Source organism: Mesoplodon densirostris, chromosome 5 (genome assembly GCF_025265405.1).
Source record: "Mesoplodon densirostris isolate mMesDen1 chromosome 5, mMesDen1 primary haplotype, whole genome shotgun sequence".
Classification (NCBI taxonomy): domain Eukaryota; kingdom Metazoa; phylum Chordata; class Mammalia; order Artiodactyla; family Ziphiidae; genus Mesoplodon; species Mesoplodon densirostris.
Genome location: NC_082665.1, coordinates 58882091 through 58902706, shown reverse-complemented (window position 1 = coordinate 58902706; position 20616 = coordinate 58882091). Strand labels below are relative to the sequence as shown.

At 39.6% G+C, this 20616-nt stretch overlaps 1 protein-coding gene across 1 annotated transcript in view; it reads right to left on the bottom strand.

Moving 5' to 3' along the window:
- Window positions 1–13621: 13621 nt before the first annotated feature.
- CD96 (CD96 molecule) overlaps window positions 13622–20616 on the bottom strand; it is a 90538-nt gene continuing 83543 nt past the window's right edge. The window contains 5 exon segments of the mRNA XM_060098809.1: window positions 13622–13698; window positions 13701–13729; window positions 15619–15742; window positions 18629–18718; window positions 19730–19795. Of these exon segments, the coding sequence (XP_059954792.1) occupies window positions 13622–13698; window positions 13701–13729; window positions 15619–15742; window positions 18629–18718; window positions 19730–19795 (386 nt within the window).

Sequence of the window (20616 nt, the reverse complement as noted above, 5' to 3'; positions counted from 1 at the left end):
CATGAAGCTGAATGAAGGGATAATAGAGGTACATGTGGAGGACAATAAGGAAGTATATATTTGATGGGGGAGGGGCCACAGGATGCATTATTAGAGGAGGTGACATTGAAGCCAGGTCCAGAATTCTAAGAAAAGTTTCTGCAAGTGGAAAATGGGTGGAGGGTTTTGGCGTGGCAAAGAGATTGCGTAGCTGAGAAGATGTAAGCAAAGCTATGACAATGAATGGGAGATGTGAGAAACAGAAAACACACAAGAGTGGCAGCACGTGGGATGTGTGGGAAATACAACTCATTTACTCTCACTGAACCATCACAAGAGCCCAATGAGTTAGCTACTATTCCTATCCCCATTTTACAAAGGACACTGAAGCTTAGAGGCTACATAACTCTGCCCAAGAGCTCATAGCTAGTTAGTGGCAGAGCTGTGACTCCAGTCTCTTGATCATTGTGCCAGTGGCTTCTCATTATATGTTACCCATTATTTTTGTAAACCTGGTAAAGGATGTTTATGACCAAAGTACATTAAAGAGTTGGGACCTTTTTTTTTCCTATGGATAAAAGGGGCCATTGCAGATTTTTGAGAAGGGGAGTACAATGTTGACATTGTATTTTAGGAAGACAACTCCGGCATAATGAAGAATTGTTGGAGAAATACAGTCTTTCAGGTAGATCATTGAAATCGGTTATCTAAGCAGGAAAAAAGTGAGAAAGCATGCAGAAGGTCTGGCACACAGAGACTAAATGCATGGCCTTCTAAACTATGGTGCTTGCCTCTTCGTTCCCAGTTCTTATCTCCAAGGATCTATGACTCTAGGGTCCAAGTGGACAGCCTGACTGTCTCTGGAATTATTTTCATCACTTGAAAGTCTCACCAAATTGTTCATCCATTTTTATTATAAGCAACCAAACCTGTTTCTATGAGTACATCTACAAATTTTGTCTTCCTTTCTGGAAATGTTTTTCTCCATTACTTGATCAAGGACCCTACTGAATTCCTGAAGAGGTGACTGCAGGCTTTACCCTTTCTTGGAGTCTACCTTATATTCTGGAAATTTTTAAGATCATTCATTTTCTTCGGAATCATTTCATAAATGAGTACTGATGGTCCCAGAGCAAGTCCCTAAACAGCTTTCCATCTGGACATGTCTGGTCGGCAGGGCAAGATGGCCTGGATTTCGCTTGACTGAAGGCACCCTCAAAGCTTCAGAGGAAACACACTGACTTAATGAGACTGTGGCTGGGCTGTCTCTGGCTCCACACCTAGGACCCTGTGCTGACTTCCCTCCCAGTCTGTGTGCTAGATGGGAAAGGAACAGACCTTGAATAGCATTAGAACCAGACACATGTTTGTTCCAGGGACATTGCCTGGAGATGAGAGAGTTTGTACCATGTTTTGAGTTCCATAGCGATGTCCCATTCACAGTTTTTTTCCTGGCTGGAGGGTGTGGGGTGGGTGAGGAACTGAAATGAGGAGCCAGATCAATGAAAGATGAGATGGGAGTGTCAGCCTGCTTTGTTTTGTGCGTCATAACAGCAGAGTTTATCTCTACTCATTCCCAACCTCCTTTCCCCAATTCAAGCCCCCCAAACCATGTGATAAGGATCAGAGTAGAATGAGGAAATGTCACCAATATGGGTGGTGCTGGGAAACATGATGACAGCAGCAACAACTACCCTGAGGAAGAGTGACATCATTGTAGCAGCTCGGGCTATTCAGGAGCCTCCGTGGAAAGGGAGGTCACCAAGCATAATGCCTTGTGAACACATATGATACACCTCAGACATTCCTGACGTCAGGAATGAGTCAGGAGCTGGGGGTCAGTTATTTTGTGGATTAGGGCTAGAGCCAGAGACCACGTGGTTGTGACCCAGACCTTGATCACACCCAAGTGTCTTTAAGAACCTGAGTAAGAAAGCAGCAGCAGGGCTTCCCTGGTGGCGCAGTGGTTGGGGGTCCGCCTACCGATGCAGGGGGCGCGGGTTCATGCCCCGGGAAGATCCCACATGCCGCGGAGCGGCTGGGCCCGTGAGCCATGGCCGCTGAGCCTGCGCGTCTGGAGCCTGTGCTCCGCAACGGGAGAGGCTACAACAGTGAGAGGCCCGCGTACCGCAAAAAAAAAAAAAAAAAAAAAGAAAAAAGAAAAAAGCAGCAGCAGGTTAAACAGGGAGTTGTCATATGTGGCCCACAACCGGGATTCTGTCATGAAACAAGAGTGAATGTAGCAGTAACAGCCCTAGGATTGTTCCTCCAGATGTGAAAGCTTGGTGATCAGGAAGATCCTCGGAGCTTCTCTGCCTTTTATAGCGATTAGACATCAAGTGTTTCTGGTATATTTAAAGATTTCCTTTAACAACACAGTGTTGCTATAATATTTTTGAGAGAAGCTAATAACAAGTGATGATTGTAAAATTAGTTTAATGTACATCTATTCCTTCTAGCACACCATATTCCAGCACCCTTTTCTATTCCCCCTTCCCACCCACCCCTTTCACCAAAAAAGGTAACTGAGAGAAGCTCCAGGCCTTTATTTTTCCAGCTAGTCAGCTGCAAAGTGCCTGATTTAATATGTTATGGAGCCACCTTCTGGTAGTAAAGGCACACTTCACACACACAGTAAGTTTCCCTTCCGTTACCCTAAAAAAAAAAGTTTCCACATCACCAGCACCAATAGAACAGCTGGGAGCTTATGTAAATACAGACTCCTGGGTCACACTCCAACCCTACTGAATCAGATTCCCTGGGGGTGGCATCTTTTTTCTGTCTTTTAAAAAAAGCTCCCCGAGGAATTTTTATGTCCCACATGCTTTATTTTTATTATTATTATTATTTTTTTTTTGCGGTACGCGGGCCTCTCACTGTTGTGGCCTCTCCCATTGCGGAGCACAGGCTCCGGATGCGCAGGCCCAGCGGCCATGGCTCACGGGCCCAGCCGCTCCGCGGCATATGGGATCCTCCCAGACCGGGGCACGAACCCATATCCCCTGCATCGGCAGGCGGACTCTTAACCACTGCGCCACCAGGGAGGCCCCCACATGCTTTAAATCAAGACCTTGAAATGTCAATCACTTTCTCTTAAAAAAAAAAAAAAAAAAAGAATAGGTAAAATGGCAGTTCTTATCCATGTTGTGTATAAGTTTAAGCAATCAGAGAAAAATATTTCCATTTAACTGGCAGGAACACGAACCGCTCTCTTTACTTACCCCACCCCAAGGTTCTTGGAATTATGAGAGTGATGTCAGCTGTTAGGAGAACGTGTATGTACTAGCATATATCTTCATAATTACTTGACCTTCCATCACAATTAGAATGACCTCTGTACATTTGTTATTCATTTAGCAAATAATGACCTGATTCTGAATTTCGGGCTGCTGAAACCAGTTGCAAATACCATGTTGCCACACCACCCAAGAAGTAAATAGCATGTAAATTGAGAGCAGATATTATCATTCTTTCCCAACTTTATTATTAAAATTACAAGTTTGCAGAAACAACTTCCACCAACACAAATAATTCTTTTTTAAAAAACAAAGGAAATGGGCCTCCCTGGTGGCGCAGTGGTTAAGAGTCCGCCTGCCGATGCAGGGGATACGGGTTCGTGCCCCGGTCTGGGAGGATCCCATATCCGCGGAGCGGCTGGGCCCGTGAGCCATGGCCGCTGGGCCTGCGCATCCGGAGCCTGTGCTCCGCAACGGGAGAGGCCACAACAGTGAGAGGCCCACATACCGCAAAAAGAAAAAAAAAAAAAAACAAAGGAAATAAATTTCAAAGTAAATAAAAATAATGAATCGTTAGTGTTTTTCCCTTATCCACTCTCTCAGTGTTAGGTTACAGTCAAAACCCTTAGTATGTTTCTTGGACTTTCGAGGATTTGGTTTCAAAGAGTTCTGATCTGCTTAAGTCTCTGCAGGTAAGTCCCCACCTCAGCCACATCTTGCTGCACCCTTCCTAAACTCTGCCCACAGCTCCTGCTTCCTTTTAGTAGCAAAAGTAGAGAAAGTAAAGTTTATCCCACATGTCCTTCTGTTTCAGCCAAGTATAAGAAAGAATGTTCTAGAAGTCACAGTTAGTCATAATAATGAAGTAGGGAGGAAATGAGTCCCTCTGACTGGAAGCATCCAAGCTGAGTTTGGTAACAATAAGACAGTAAGGTGGTAGAAGCTTCGATGGAAGACTGAACTACGTAGCTTTACGGTCTTTCCAGCCATATTCTGTTTTTTCCCTCCACCAGCTGTAAAACTGTATCTTTACACACTGAAGCCATTCCTTCCTCTCCTCTTTATTACACTGATTTACTCAAATCTTTGACTTCTTTTGCTGGGCCTGGGATTACGGGAACATCTTTTCTATAAATACGGAACTGATATTCTAAAATCATGCTGCTACCAGCAAAAACTTGAGTTTTGGTTTTGGAAGTAGTTTTCTAATAAAGCCTTTATATTGGTTATACACTGTAGCCTCTGGGACAGCTCAAAATTTTCTCTACCCCCTTCCCCACGTTCAACACCCAGGATGAGATGCTCCGACCTCAGGAAGCTAGTCTCAGAAAACTCTTAGTGGAGTTCTCAGCATGGGGAGCGTGAATGGCCAAGATGGGAGTCACTTTGGTGCCTCCAACACCTCCACGGTGGTAGGACTGGTGTGTGTGTGGTCCTAGGGCAGAACTCCCCAAATCTCCACCTGAGATGCCCTAACCCTGGAGAAGCATAAATTCACACTGCCCGGAGCCCCATATGGCAAGCACTTATCCTGGCATTTCTTTCCAGTTGCACTTTAAAAATTTTTTTACAAATTCATTTAAATTTTGTTGTATATACAGACAGCTCATACAACTCAATAACAAAAAAAACCAAAAAAACAATCAAAAGGTGGGCAGAAGACCTAAGAAGACATTCATCCAAAAAAGACATACAGATGGCCAATAGGCACACGAAAAGATGCTCAACATTGCTAATTACTCGAGAAATGCAAATCAAAACCACAGTGAGGTACCACCACACACTGGGCAAAATGGTCATCAAAAAAAAAAAAAAGTCTACAAATAACTAATGCTAGAGAGGGTGTGGAGGAAAGGGAACCCTCCTACACTGTTGGGGGGAATGTAAGTTGGTGCAGCCACTATGGAAAACAGTATGGAGATTCCTCAAAAAACTAGAGTTGCCATATGATCCAGCAATCCCACTCCTGGGCATATATCTGGAAAAAACCACAATTTGAAAAGGTACATGCACCCCAGTGTTCACTGCAGCACTATTTACAATAGCCAAGACATGGAAGCAAACTAAATGCCACTGACAGATGAATGGATAAAGAAGATGTGGTACACATATACAGTGGAATACTACTCAGCCATAAAAATGAGTGAAATAATATCATTTGCAGCAACATGGATGGACCTAGAGATTATTATACTAAGAGAAGTAAGTCAGAAAGAGAATGACAAATACCACTTGATATCACTTATATATGGAATATAAAATATGATACAGATGAACTTATTTATGAAACAGAAACAGACTCAGACATAGAGAAGAGACTTGTGGTTGAGGGCATTCCAGTCAACAGAGGAGTTCACAGCCTGCATTTCCTTAACTGCAAGTTTTGATTTGACCATTACACCAAAGCAACACAACAGACTAAAAAGTTTGGTCTCAGTAATATAGAATATCTTCAGATTAAGTATTTATTGAATAAACACACATTGCTCAAGCTGTTTACTAAAAATTTGGAGAGATGAATAAAGTTCTCTAGGAGAAGAAGGGGAAGTGATTGCTGAGTCTTCTGCCCACCACTCTGCCTGGGGAGTCCCCAGTAGGAAGGCTGACCCGGAGCTTGCATCCACCACTGCCCTGTGTGTGGGACCTTGCCGAAGGGACTGCTTTAACTGTCAACTGTTTCCACAATTTCTACTAAGGTGTCAACAGAAAACACTGCCGAAGGGTTTGAGTAGGAGCTGCAGTTTCTTTCTTGGGTGAATTCTGGAGAGACAGCTTACTCTCCTTTGATATAAAATAGTTTAATGGTGAGAGGAAAAGTTTGCCCTGGAGTTTTGGGGAAATCTAAGGGCTCTCTTCATTTCCTTAAGAAAGAAAAATTGATTGAAGTTTTGGTGGGTCCCAGCCAGTACCTAAGGCAGAATAAGTGAGACCCAGAAATGAAACAAAAACAGTGAACTTGCAGGATTAATCCTCATTTATTTTCGCCTGAACTTTGAGATTAAATAACACTCAGGGACAGAGAAAGAAAACTCTTCCAAATAAATAGATCTTTGCATCTTGTCATATTAAGGGCTGCAATGTTTAAGAAAATAGGCTGGTTTTGAGTCAATTAAGTAATATTTACTAGGGTCTTACTTAAGTACTTTTTTCCCTTAAACTTTCTATTTGGAAATAATTTCAAACTTTGAAAAAGTGTGCAAAAAGAAAAAGAGTAAAAAAACCCTCCACATATTGCCTTTACCTAGATTCATCTATTGTTAACAGTTTTATCATCTGCTTTTCCCACTCTCTGCATGTATACATACATATGCATGCATGTATCTATGTGTGTATGTGTATTACATATACATGTGCACATACCCACTAGGCGTAAGTTATGTATATACATCATGGCCATTTACCTTAAATACTTCAGTGTGCATTTCCTAAGAATAGGAATAGTCTCTTACTTAACCACAGCAGAGTTATCGATACTTCTTTATCTAGTCTTCTGGCCCTATTCTAGTTTTGTCAGCTCATCTGACAAATGTCAGGTCTGATTTGCCAGATTTGTCATATCTGATTTGCCAGATTTCCTTTGTAGCTTTAATCCCCCTCCGGTAAAGGATCCAGTCTAGAGCAAGATAGTGCAATTAACTGCCATGTCTTTTTAACTTTCTTTAATCTGGAAGATTTTTTTTTTTGCCTTTAGACATTCCTTATTTTGTCTATTTGATGTTGCTTTGTGACTGGATTCAGTTTATTCATTCTCTGCCTTAATACTGAAAAGGGAATATTGTGTCCTTCCAAAGGAGCAGGATGTCCATTTGTCCCTCACAGATGTTAATTTTGACCACTTGGTTGAGTTGTCTAATTTCTCCACTATATAATTACTGCTGCTTTTTACCCCCTTGTAACTAATAAGCATACTTCAGGGAGACCATTAGAGACCATGCAAATATCCTGATTGTCATCAAAGTTTCCCCCTTATTTAGTATTTGTTGATGAATCTAGCCTGATTCAATCTTTACTATAATGATTACAGAATGATGACTTCCAACTCCAGCACTTCTGTATTTACCAGTCAGCTCCCAACATTCTACTGTATGCAAGAGCTCTCTCTTTTTCCTTCCTCCCTTCTCTCTCTCTCTTTCTCTCTCTCAATCTCTCTCTCTCTCCCTATGTATCTGTCATCTATTACAGGTACAGATTTATAAATTCTCACTTTTTTTCAGTGGCTTCTAATTCATTAGCATACTTCATTATATTAATGCTTAAACTGCCCTAGATTTAGCCAGTAGGAGACTTCAAGCTGATTCCTGCATCCTTCTGACATACCCCCAGCATTTTTTTGGAATATGTTCTTGTTTTCTGACATAACAAGATATTCCAACATCAGACATTTCTCTGGAAAGTTCTGATTCCTTTCAGCATGAAATTGTATTAGTGAACAAGATACTAGTGCCAGTTGTGCTTATTGCTACTGGAACATCTTTGCTTCTTGGTCCATCCAAAAGACAGATCTGGGAAAAACAGGTATGTATATATACATACAACACACACACACGCACACACACACACATGATTGAAATTACCACCACCAATAGGGACAGATGGATATCATATTATATAAATTCTATTTATATAATTTTTTCCTTATCTTTCCTTCTTTCTTACACAAAGGTAGCATATTATACACTCTTTGCACTTTGCTTTTTTCCCTTAACACTATCTCCTGGAAATCACTCCATATAAGTCAATAGAGATTTTCTTCTTTCTTGTTTTTACTGCTGTACAGTTTCCATTTTGTGTATTTAGTATAGTTTATTCAATCAATTTCCTATGTTTGGACTTTAGTTTTTAGTACTTGGGAATTACAAATAATGCTGCCAAGAAGAATCTTGTGCATATATAGTTTGATATTGTTGGAAGGGAGCTTCAGGGCAAATTCCTGAAGAGGAATTGCTAAGTCAAAGGATAAATTAATATGTAGTTTTGTTTGATATTGTCAGTTCCTTTCCACAGTGGTTGTACCATTTTGCATTCCCTTCAGCAACATAGGAAAGTGTCTGTTTCCCCATAGCCTTGACAACAGAGCATGCTGTCAAACTTCAAATTCTTGACAAGTGACTGGGGAAGAAATAATGTCTCAATGAATTTTAAATTTGCATTTCTTTTAATATGAATGAATTTGAAATTTTTTCAAGTGTTTAAGTGTTATTTTCAGATCTTTTTTGTGAATCATTGGTATCATATCTTTGACCCATTTTTCCACAGAATTTTTCAGCTTTTTTATCCTCAATATTTGTAAGTTCTTTATCAATTTGTAAATTCTTTATCACCCTTTATTCATCATATATGTTGTGAATACTTTCACCTAGTTTATCATTGGCCTTTTCACTTTGCCTTTTTTCCCATGCAAATTGTTTTTATTTTTAAGTAGTCAGATTTATCTATCTTCCCTTTCATTACATCTGGATATATATATATATATATATATATATATATATATATATATATATGTCTAGTTATAGTTGTAGTAATTGCCATTGTATGTATATAATTATAGTATAGTATATATTATGGCACATGTCTTTATGTATATATTCTATAGTATATGTGTGTATATATATAACTATATAGTTATAATATCTATACACTATAACAGTGTATATATGTACATAAATATAGATATAGCTATATATAAATAGATAGATATAGATAGGCACACACATGTATATATGGAGCTAAGGAAATATCCCATTTTCTCAAGAGTTTTTATTAGAAATGGGTGTTGAATTTTGCCAATGGCTTTTAAAGCATTTATGGAGATTAATCCTATACCTTTCCTCCTAAACTCTACTTATATGGTAAATTAATTTAAGAGATTTTTCTATTAGTAAGCCCTCCTTGCATTCCTGGTATAATCCTTAGGTAAGGTTTCAAGTTCCATCACTATGTCTTAGGTGTCAAGGTTTCTACTGAAGTGCCTTTGCTCTATTGACGCCCTCTCTCTGAAGCCTTTTAAAAATATTTCTCACACTCTGTCCTAGAAATGATACCCTCTTCTTTATTCTTTTCACTTCTTTGTACATACTTTTATTTTCAGACGTATCACTCTGTACTGTATTTGTTTGTTTAGAATCCGTTTCTCCCATTAAACTCTACACTCACTGAAGGCATGGAGTGGTTCTAAGAACTTTTTTATATCAGTTTCTTGAATGTGAACTCTACAGACCCTAAACTGGCCATTCAAAAGAGGTACTCAGGGGACTTCCCTGGTGGTGCAGTGGTTAAGAATCTGCCTGCCAGTACAGGGGACACGGGTTCGATCCCTGGTCTGGGAAGATCCCACATGCCGCAGAGCAACTAAGCCCATGCACCACAACTACTGAAGCCTGCGTGCCTAGAGCCGGTGCTCCGCAACAAGAGAAGCCACGGCAATCAGAAGCCCATGCACAGCAACGAAGAGTAGCCCCTGCTTGCCGCAACTGGAGAAAGCCCACGTGCTGCAACGAAGACCAAATGCAGCCCCCCCCAAAAAAGAGGTACTCAGCAGTGTTTGTCACACTTTTCCATTAACTAGCAGCAGAAATTAAAATAAATTCCCATTTATAATTATGTCAGGTTCAGATCTATTAGGCATTAAAGCATGTCCATTTGAATCAGGGCAACAGCTTTATGTACAAGAAAAATCCAATGCAACCCAATTACTTACAAGAGTGGAATTATGCTGATCCCAAACCAGTGGTACAAAAACAGTTCTACCACAGATAAAATTCTCAAATCCCCACTTCTCTTCCCATTCAGCATTATCGTGTATTTGTCTTCACAAGAGAAAGTGCAGAATAGAGAGGTTAACATTTTTTTAAAAATAGATTTTATTTTTTAAGATAACTTTTAGGTTCACAGCAAAATTGAGTGGAAAATACAGAATTCCCATATTCCCCCTGCCCCACCCCACAGTCTCCCTCACTATCAACATCCTGTGCCAGAGCAGTATGTTTGTTACAATCAAGGAACCTACACAGACATATTATTTTTACCCGAAGTCCAAACTTTACATTAAGTTTCACCCTTGATGTACCTTTCATGGGTTTTGACAAATGTATAATGGCACATATCTGCCATTATGGTATAATCAGTACAGTTTCACATGCCTAAGAAATGTTAACTCTCTACGTGGTTCTCAGGTCCACCATCAAATTTCTCTCCACAACTCATGTAACTGTTTTTCCGTCCACTCCACCCTGCCTTCCCAGCACCTCTGAGTATCTTCTAGCAATAGCTGAATGGCTTTAATGCTGTGATCAGTTTAGTTTGGTGGTATGACTTTTTTGGACAGTAAATGGGGAGTCATCTGACAGAACTCAGGGCAAATGCAGGCACATTCCTGTCATTTACCAAGCGTAGCTGGATGCGACCCCCTCCATGTTCTCTTCTTTATGTTGTGATCTTGACTTTGTTACTCTTCCCCCTTGTTTTCCTCAGTATCCTTCCTTATAATCACAATCTCACAGAGCCTTTGAGCTAACATGAGGGATCTGAGTGAGCAAACCAGATAAAGAATGTAACCGAGGTTAGGAGGGTACAAAGATGTCGGTTGGGGAGAAAAATTTAGATTCTATTGTTCTCATTCCTTTGTTAATTTGCACCCAACTAATGTCTAGACCCATCACAGAAGCACTAGACAGGGTTTAAGAGTAATTTCAAAAGTGTTCCTTGGTCCTGACCTTGCCTAAGTTCATATTTGCTTGCTCTCTGGTTACATCTTCCTGGCTGGAGCATGCAGCCTTGCTAGTAGTCACAGAATCCAGGGGAAAAAAAACCCTTTGCCAGAGCTGAGAAATAAAATGCTCGGTTCCCACCATTTCACCATGTGTTTCTGGCTGGAACTTCAGCTCATTTCTTCCAATTAATGTCTTTTTCTCTCAAGAGGGTAACTTTCACTCACCATTTCAGCTGTCTCTGTTGGACACTCAAGCTTCAGCTGGTTGACACAGCCATGACTGCTGTTGTCAAGAACTCAGGCTATGTCCGTCATCCCTCAAAGAACAAAGTTTCTGTGTTTCTACAGATTCAACCTTCAAGTTCAAGCCAAAGCCATTCTCCTAAACCAGGGTGCCAAGGGGGCTGCCTTCAAAAACCTCTCCCCTTGCTCAGAGCCTCTGAGACAATGTCCTTTTCACTATCTCTGGCCTTGGTTAGTGTCTTTAAACTTTCTTTCCAGCTTCTGATCTTGATTAGTTTCTTTTCTCTTTTCATTTCCTAGTCTTTTTTTTTTCTTTTTCTTTCTTTTTTTTTTTTGTTGCATACTTTCCTGGCCATCCCACCCCAGGGGCCAATTATTTCTGCTTTTCTTTGTTTTCTGTCAACAATTTTTGGAATATACTACCTGGGCATTTAAAAAAATCAATATTTACTTAAGTGCACACAAAACAGCTCTTGTATATAGTAAAAGGAGATACCAAAGCAGTTAAATACCATGATATAATGGAGACTGATCACACTCTGGACTGGAAATCAGAGAGCTGGGTCATCATTTTGACCCTATCACTTCTAATTATGTAACCTTGGAAAGTCCATCTCACAGAGTCTCTAGCTCTTTATTTGTAATATGACCTCTAATGCCCATTGTAATCAAATATTTTATGATTTTAAAGACTTACACTGCAAAATTAATTTGGTCAAGCCGACCATATGTCCATCAGTTAAAACAAAACTTAAGCTTAATCAAGGGAAAGACTATTTTGATTGAATTAAGTTTGATTTTCTCTCTCACCCTAGGCACTTGCATAAGACCTAAATATGCCTACCTCTTGACTTATGCGTATAGGTTAACTTTTGCTACAACAATGCTGTGTAACCGTCACACCATTTAATAATGCACATTTGGTTAGGCTGGAGGTTGGTTGGTCTAAACTGGGCCTGGCTTGGGTGGTTCTGCTCTAATCCATGAGTCTCTCATCCTCTTCTTGGAGCCAGCAGTCTAGCCTAAAATGTTCTTCTTATGGTAATGGCAGAGAACAAGAGAGTGAGTCCAATCATACAAATACTTTCAAGTCTTGGATGAGTCAGGTCCATGACATTCCATTGTCCAAAGCAAATCATATGGCCAAGCCCAAAGTCAAGGGATGCTCATGATGCAGGTGGGTAAAGAAGTGAATATTTCTGAACAACAATGTTATATAACACACTGTGCTTTGGAAATGAGTGATGAAAATGCTTATATATGGCTTCTTCTCAGTGAAAATGAAGCCTATGATGAAGACATACAGAAACCTTAGGGATTAGAGTCCAGAGTTGCTGGTTTGAGACAGGTTCTATGAACTTACTTGCACACAATTTTAAGGTGTAGGTGAAAGTGTCATTTTAGTCAAATGAGAGAGGTCAAGATCATAGCACTGCCTGAAAATCATCTAGAGTCCTTCTATTTTGCAGAAAATTCCTCTGAATCATGGAATGAGTATCCATCCATGAATGAGCAACTGTTCACTCTATTCAAGTTGGAGATGAATTTGCAAAAGTTGACCAGAACTTAAGCGTAAAACCAGAAGAGGCCACTTCAAAGAGATGGCTAAGACTAAAACACCATGAGACACTTGCCATATGATAGATTGAACAATTACATGACTTATGTTGTACTGTACAACTGTCTATCCCTTTATTGAAACAATCTAAACATCCTCCAACTCGGCCACTTTTTACCCAATACTTCTACACATATTTATGTCTTCTAACGAAACAGTAAAACAAAACCAAATGATTATCCTTTTGCTCATCCCATGTGCAGAAGCCCGGGCTGAGCATGACGGGAGGAAGAGTGAGGAAAGACTGGAACTGGGGTTCTTATGCAAGGTATTCCGTTTTCCTCCAGTGAAAATAAACAACTGAATTTCAGTACAAAGACGAATTGCACTTTCCCATTATTTGGAACTCTCGTTAGAACTTTCGCATTTTCTTCTTCTTGTAATTTTCCTAGGGAATGCAACAAACCTCAGAGATTATCATAATTTTGGCAAATAGCTTAGAATGTTAGCAGATGCCCCAAAGAGAAGAGGATCTGGTATGGACATAAGCTTGAAACCCTTGTCATCCCCTCAAAGAATTAAAGTGAAAAATAAAAACACTGCAAGTATTTTTAATGACAGCAGCCTAATTTGCACTTCTTACATAAGCAAGAAAATCCCTGCAGATAGCATTAGGTGTGAGCTTCACATAGCCTCTCACTCTTGTTTAAATTTCCAGCATGTGCAGATGAAAGAGGGTGAGTTGCTGGGAAAACAGGTCATTCAATTCTAACATCCATTTCAACTGCAGTAGAGACTTGGCTAGAGGGTGACTATATTAATAAATATAAATATAAATATCTATCTTTTTGATAGGATTCTAGCAGAGTTTTGCTTGTGTGGCAAAGTCTCAGAGGACTAGAGTGTCTCCAGCTCATGACAAGGCAGATCACCTCCAATGGACTCTTGAATGTAGGTGTACTTGATGGGAGGTGAGGCCGCTTGAAAGGTGGAGGTCTTTCCACGCTAGGAACAAAACATCGCTCCTTCAACACTGAGAATGTCAGGGGGTGATGTATGTATGTATAATATATTTTTTTAAGTAGGAAACAGAGAAAGTGAAAGAGACATGCTTCCCTGGTTCTCTCAGATTTTTTTCCTGGCATAACCTGCTTTTTAGTCCTGTTATGATAGTAGCATTAATTAGTATTTATGTGATACTTTATAATTTGTAAATCATTTTAATCACAGCATTATATAATTTGTATTTAGGAATTGAATATTATTGTCACCATTCCATAGATAAAACTGAGGCTCAGAGGTTTTAAGCAACTTGTTCAAAGGAACCAGACCAGCAATTCAAGACTTTTAACCAGAACCTACACTCTCCATGGCAACTGCCTCCTAATAGAAGTGTTTCTCTTATGTGGGTTAAAACATTCCTTCAGGGACAAAATTTTAAAATTCTGGGACCAAAGATGGCAGCTTTTCTAATAGTCCCTTTGCCAACCTTACCCCCAGCCTTCATCCACTCACTGCGTGTATACTGTGGGGAAGGATGGAAGCGGGAAGTAAACTCCCCTGAGTCTCTGAGTTGATTGGTACTGGATGGATGATGCCCACATCCCTTCTGTTTGTTTTAGTGAATATTCTTAAGGTTGTCTTTGTATAAAGTACTGTTCTATGTTAGCGCAATTCATCTCTCTCTCTGAAGTGCCTCAAGCATAAAGGTGAGTGTGGCATTTAGCTGTACAAATGCTCCAGCTCTCTTGATATCAGGAAATAGAGGTATATCTGTGAGCAGATTTATGTCCGTGACTCAAATACTTCTACCCTTTGTCTACCAATCCATAGTACCTTAGTTTCTCCAGAGAGAGGGAGAGGTTGTTTTTCATCTCTATATAACACAGACATTTGAATACAGAACAATAAAAAAAATCAATTCATATTTTCAGATTCCCATTTTCTCATTTTAATATAAACATCCCAACACTTATTACCTGGTTCTCTGATGCTTTAATGGAGACAATGTATATCAAAAGGTGGACAAAATTCTAAGAAATTTGCACTTCTATCTTTTATGGGAAATGAAGAATTTCTCAAGGTCGCATGGTGGCCAAAGTGTAGTACTTGGACAAGAATCCAGAATTTCTGACTCTGTTTGGTGTTTTATTCACCACAAAACACTCCTTGCACGTGGCTGTAGAGCCTTTGAGGGTACTCTAAGTAGAAGGTAGAGCACATGGTCAATGTGATCAGACAGTAGTAGTAAGGTACATGGAAGATCAGCTCTATGTATTCTGAGGGTCTCCTCTAGGCATGGCCTAATCCAGACTGATCCAAAATAGCCGAGTCAGAAAAGTGAGGCTTAACCTTCCATGTCATTTCAGAAAGAAGAGTGGAGGGAGGAGAGTTTCAGAAAATATTTCAACAAGACAGAAAAGGGGTAACTCATTGCTTGCTTGCTTTTCCCCATGGGGAAAAAGGAAAAGGGCAGTAAAAGCCCATTCTGCTGAAAAGCAGCTGGAAATTTCTTAAAATTATCTTTCTCACTCAATTTCACACTTGAGCATCTAGGCCCAGCTGGGCCCAGGCAGTTCAGAGATGCATGAAAATGAAAAAAATAATGAAGATTAAAAGAAAAATCCGTTTCAGTTCTCATTTCATGCCCACTGCCTTGTTCCATCCAGGGAGTGCTCTAGCCTGAACAGGGAGAGGTGGGACGAAGTCAGAAGTTGTGCATCTAATCCCAACTGTGTGGTGCTGGGGAAGCTAGGTAGCCTCTCTGAGCTTCTCTGAGCCTTACTTCCTCAGTTAAATATGAGATAAATGCTAGGAATGATATTTAAAGTGCTGAGTGAATATTTTGTACTGAAAAAAGTATCTGTTCCTGCATATCTTAGTACTGGACTCACATTTCTTTTTGGTATTGACCCTATTTTCTCACTCCAAGACCAAACAATACAAGGCAGGAAAAGAGCAAAGCTGCCACAGTCACTGGCCAGGACATTCCATCTTTGGACTGATTAACCACAATACCTGAAAAGGGCATAAAGAGAGATGAACTTTAGTGCCAAAGTTTGGCAACTGGAAAGCAGGATGAATTGAATTAGTTTGCTTACTTGAAACACGTTTTCTACAAAGGCCATGGGGTGTTCATTGATCACAGTCATGCCCTGGGACCATATCTATGCCTTGTTCTCATATCTGTTTTTGCATTTATACAATTGCTTTTTTTTACATGAATGTCTTTCTTGTTAGAATGTTCCAGAAGTGATCTTTTCTTTTTTTTCATTTCCTCAAGACCCTGGACAATTCCTGGCACATGGTGCCCAGTGAAATGGTATTTGTAAGAATGAATAAATAAAACTGATCATCTGTAAATTTGTTTCCCAAATTCACTTCAGTAAAGAAAACTTTATATGTAGAAATACTGGTCTAGCTTTGGATTTTCTTATTCTTTAAGGAGTCATTAAATGCTTTATGGAATATTCGTGTGTTAGGAGGAGGAGGAAAGAGTAAAAAGCATTATAAAAAATCAAAGGCCTGAAAGTCCAAAGCCAAAAAGGCCAGAGGCAATATAAATATAATATTCTGGACTGTTTTACTTTTTCTCTAACATGAAGGAAAAATTAAGAAAACAAACTCTCTTAGGAAATAAGATTGTCTGGTTCTGCCTGGCAGAGAATAAAAGGGAATGTTTATAATTATATAGTTGCTTAATTTTTTCCTTTTTAAAAAGTGTTTTATGATCATGTTAAAGATTCAAATAGTACAGAAATACAAAACTACAATGAAAAGGAAGTATCCTTACTTATTCAGATGCCAGCTACCCACACTAGAGGTAATAACTTTTAATAGTTAATTATGTATCCTATCAGAAATTTTTTACGCATATATAAGCAAATATATGTACCATGAATATATATCCCTTCTTATTACAAATGGGGGCATACTGTACATACTGTTCTGTTCCTGGTTTCCTTCTCTTAAAAAACATTCTTGGAATACTTTTCACAGAAGTGCATAGAGGTTTTCCTCATTCTACAATATTAAATTACTGGCTAGTTCCCCAATGTATGGATCTACCATAGTTTCTTTAATTGGCCTCTTACTGTTAGATGGTTAAATTGTTTCCAGGCTTTTCTTATTCCTTACAACACTCCAGTGAAATTCCTAATACATTACAGGTAGATCATTAGCTCTTCAGATTACATAAATTATTTGGGCAAGAAGTGCATTTTTGTATCAGAATTATCTGGATTGTTTTTTTTTTTCATCATTTTAACTAGATTATAAACTGATTGTAAGTGGAGACTAGTTTTTTAATTTTTTTGATTGCCTCAGATTTATTACACTGCTTTTCATAAAGCAAAGTTTCAAAAACTACAGGCCAAAAAACTGGATTTAAAATATTAGTTACCAAATCTCTTCTATGTTTTACGTAGTTTGGATGGCAGCCACATGATGTCATGTTAACACTGGGTATCAGTGCTGAAGATTTTTCCTCTTACAACACGTATCCAGGGATTCAAGGTCTTCCTGATGCTCACGCTACTCTAGCCCTGTCAAAGCAGACACTGAGGGTACCCTGCAAGCTCACACAGTCCTATAATACGTAACCATGTGGCTCATTGTATGCACAGGTGGCTAGAGAGTTCACAGTAGTTCAAACCACTGGAATATCATGATCACAAAAGAAATAATCTCACAAGAGGTCAATTTAGGACTACATAAATTTCTGTTTTTGTAAAGTCAAGACTTTCTAAGCTCTACACTGGTAATATGGTGGAATATAACATTTTACCTCCAAAGTTTTAGAGAAATGAAAGAACAAAAGGTTTTAAATAGGTCTTCTAATAGGTCTTCCATCAATGCTTACTAATTTTCTCCCAACCAAATATAGAAAATGAGACCATTGACTTCAGGAATGTCTTAGTGGAGAAGCAGAGCTCCAATCTTGCCCTGTCTCTCAATTAGGCAGTTCTTTAAGGCACCAATAGTTAAAGATGTTAGTAGGATGTCAGTTTGCAGCTCTACTGCTATGTGGTGTGCAGGATGGATGATGCTCCAGTGACTGAGGACTGTATGACCCTCAATATGAAATAAACTGAGTCCCCAGGTGGAACGTTCACCAGTTAAGTGAATACCTTCTGAAGGGAAAGAGTTGATTATGGCTCTGAATTTACAACAAGATCTGAGTTGGGAGGGTCCGAACTTTATTGAATACTATGACCTCTTATGATATGAAACAAGGGATTACATTTAGCATTGACAAAATTTTATTAGTTGAATTATAGGAATACTCTTTGTTCCAACAATCAGACTATACTTTCACAGAACTGAAATGTTTCTCACTACTTTTTACCTGGCTAATTCTCATTCATTTTTCAGATTTTAACTTTAAATATATCCTCAGAGAATCCTTTCTTGTTCCCCAATTAAAATCAGAGCTTTCGGGCTTCCCTGGTGGCACAGTGGTTGAGAGTCCACCTGCCAATGCAGGGGACACGGGTTCATGCCCCGGTCTGGGAAGATCCCACATGCTGCGGAACGGCTGGGCCCGTGAGCCATGGCCACTGAGCCTGCGCGTCCGGAGCCTGTGCTCCGCAACGGGAGAGGCCACAGCAGTGAGAGGCCTGCATACCGCAAAAAAAAAAAAATAAATAAATGAATAAAATAAAAATAAAATCAGAGCTTTCTGTTAGACTCTGGCAACACCTTGTACTATACCATAAGATGTGTCACAAATAAATTTAATTGTATGATTATTTATTTACTAAATATCCTCTATAATAGATTATAATCTTCAGGAGGCAAGTGTTTTCCCAACAACTGGCACAGTACCTGACAAATGGTAGGTACTCAGTAAATACTTATTGAGTGAATAAAACATAAAATTTAAAAAAATGGTAAATGACTCACCAGTGATATGGATATGATTATTTTTAGTAGATCCATTGGCAGTTGTGGGAACTTCTGAAAATGCTCTGGCTATGCTGGTGAAGGTGTCACCTAGTGATATAAAGGGGATATCGGAACTGATCCTAATGACCATCTCCACCTGGTCAAGAAGTGTAAAATTGTGATTGGACTTCACTTGCTATTAGCAAGGGCTCAATTTGAATGGCCTAAATGCTCCTAAAATATTATCTATAAATTTTACTAAGGACCAATTTACGCAGGACTGGTATCCTAGGATCTGTCTAACAGTTACCAAAGAGTGAAACTTCCTATTGGTTTAAAAAAAAGAGAGAGAAACAATACAACACATAAAACAAAATAATATCTGCTAAAGAATCTCCATGAGAAGTGGTTATGGGAAAATGTCTGAAGTTGGTGTCATGGAAAGATGAGGCTTATTCATAATAGCTCAGGTTATCAGAGGTCCAATGAATCAAAATACTGATTCTTCCCACTCTAATATGTTTGATAAGATCAATAAAAATTCCTTTGCAACATCTGAGTAGACAAATCCATGTCAACAAATCATTCCATTTTCCAATGGAAAATTAAAACTTAAAATGCACTTTAATGGATTTATTTGGCCCCCAAATGCTATTATGTAGATTTCATTTTGAAATAAAATAGAGACAAATCTAAGACTTGGTCTCTGACTATCTTTTTTGAGTGACTGGGAAGAATCTTGGTTCCATCCATTGTCAATTTTTTTTTTTTTTTTTTTGCGGTATGCGGGCCTCTCACTGTTGTGGCCTCTCCCGTTGCGGAGCACAGGCTCCGGACGCGCAGGCTCAGCAACCATGGCTCACGGGCCCAGCCGCTCCACGGCACGTGGGATCTTCCCAGACCGGGGCATGAACCCGTGTCCCCTGCATCGGCAGGCGGACTCTCAACCACTGTGCCACCAGGGAAGCCCCCATCCATTGTCATTTTTATCATCACTGTCGTTTTCATCAAGATGCACTTTTAAATGCCTGAGATTGGCTTCGTTCTCATTTTTCCACCTCTGATCAAATAAAGCACACCACAACCTTCCCTGACACTAAATTTTCCCTAAGTGCTCACCATGAAGTGTCAAACCTGCCCTTGAGGGGGATGAAATGTACGTTTCACTGGGCATCCATGAAGCTGCTAAAGGAAGAAGATAATGGAAAAGTTAATCTGTATAAGACTATTTTATTGTCTCTTCTTGACCTTTAATTGAACCTAAAATTTCAGCACACATTAGAATGTCCCAAAATAAAGTGGGAGTTGAGGGAATCCTTGTGGTCCAGATGTTTCTAATAGGGAAGGTTTTGATCACAGCCATTTAAAGCAGGAAGAAGAAATGGAAGAAAACACTAGGAGAGGTTTTTTCCAGCCCCACAGAGTGTGTTGTGACTGTTGTCATGTCTATCCCACAGATGAGCTAAAAGAATGAAAGCCCAGGTGTGTTACAGTGGCCTTCAGTAAAGAAAAGATACCAATAGGACTTTTGTTTTTTAACATCTTTATTGGAGTATAATTGTTTTACAATGCTGTGTTAGTTTCTGCTTTATAACAAAGTGAATCAGTTATACATATACACTTGTTCCCATATCTCTTCCCTCTTGCATCTCCCTCCCTCCCACCCTCCCTATCCCACCCCTCTAGGTGGTCACAAAGCACCGAGCTGATCTCCCTGTGCTATGCGGCTGCTTCCCACTAGCTATCTATTGTACATTTGGTAGTGTATATATGTCCATGCCACTCTCTCGCTTTGTCCCAGCTTACCCTTCCCCCCCCCATGTCCTCAGGTCCATTCTCTACGTCTGCATCTTTATTCCTGTCCTGCCCCTAGGTTCTTCAGAATCACTTTTTTTTTAGATTCCATATATATGTGTTAGCATACGGTATTTGTTTTTCTGTTTCTGACTTACTTCACTCTGTATGACAGACTCTGGGTCCATCCACCTCACTACAAATAGCTCAAT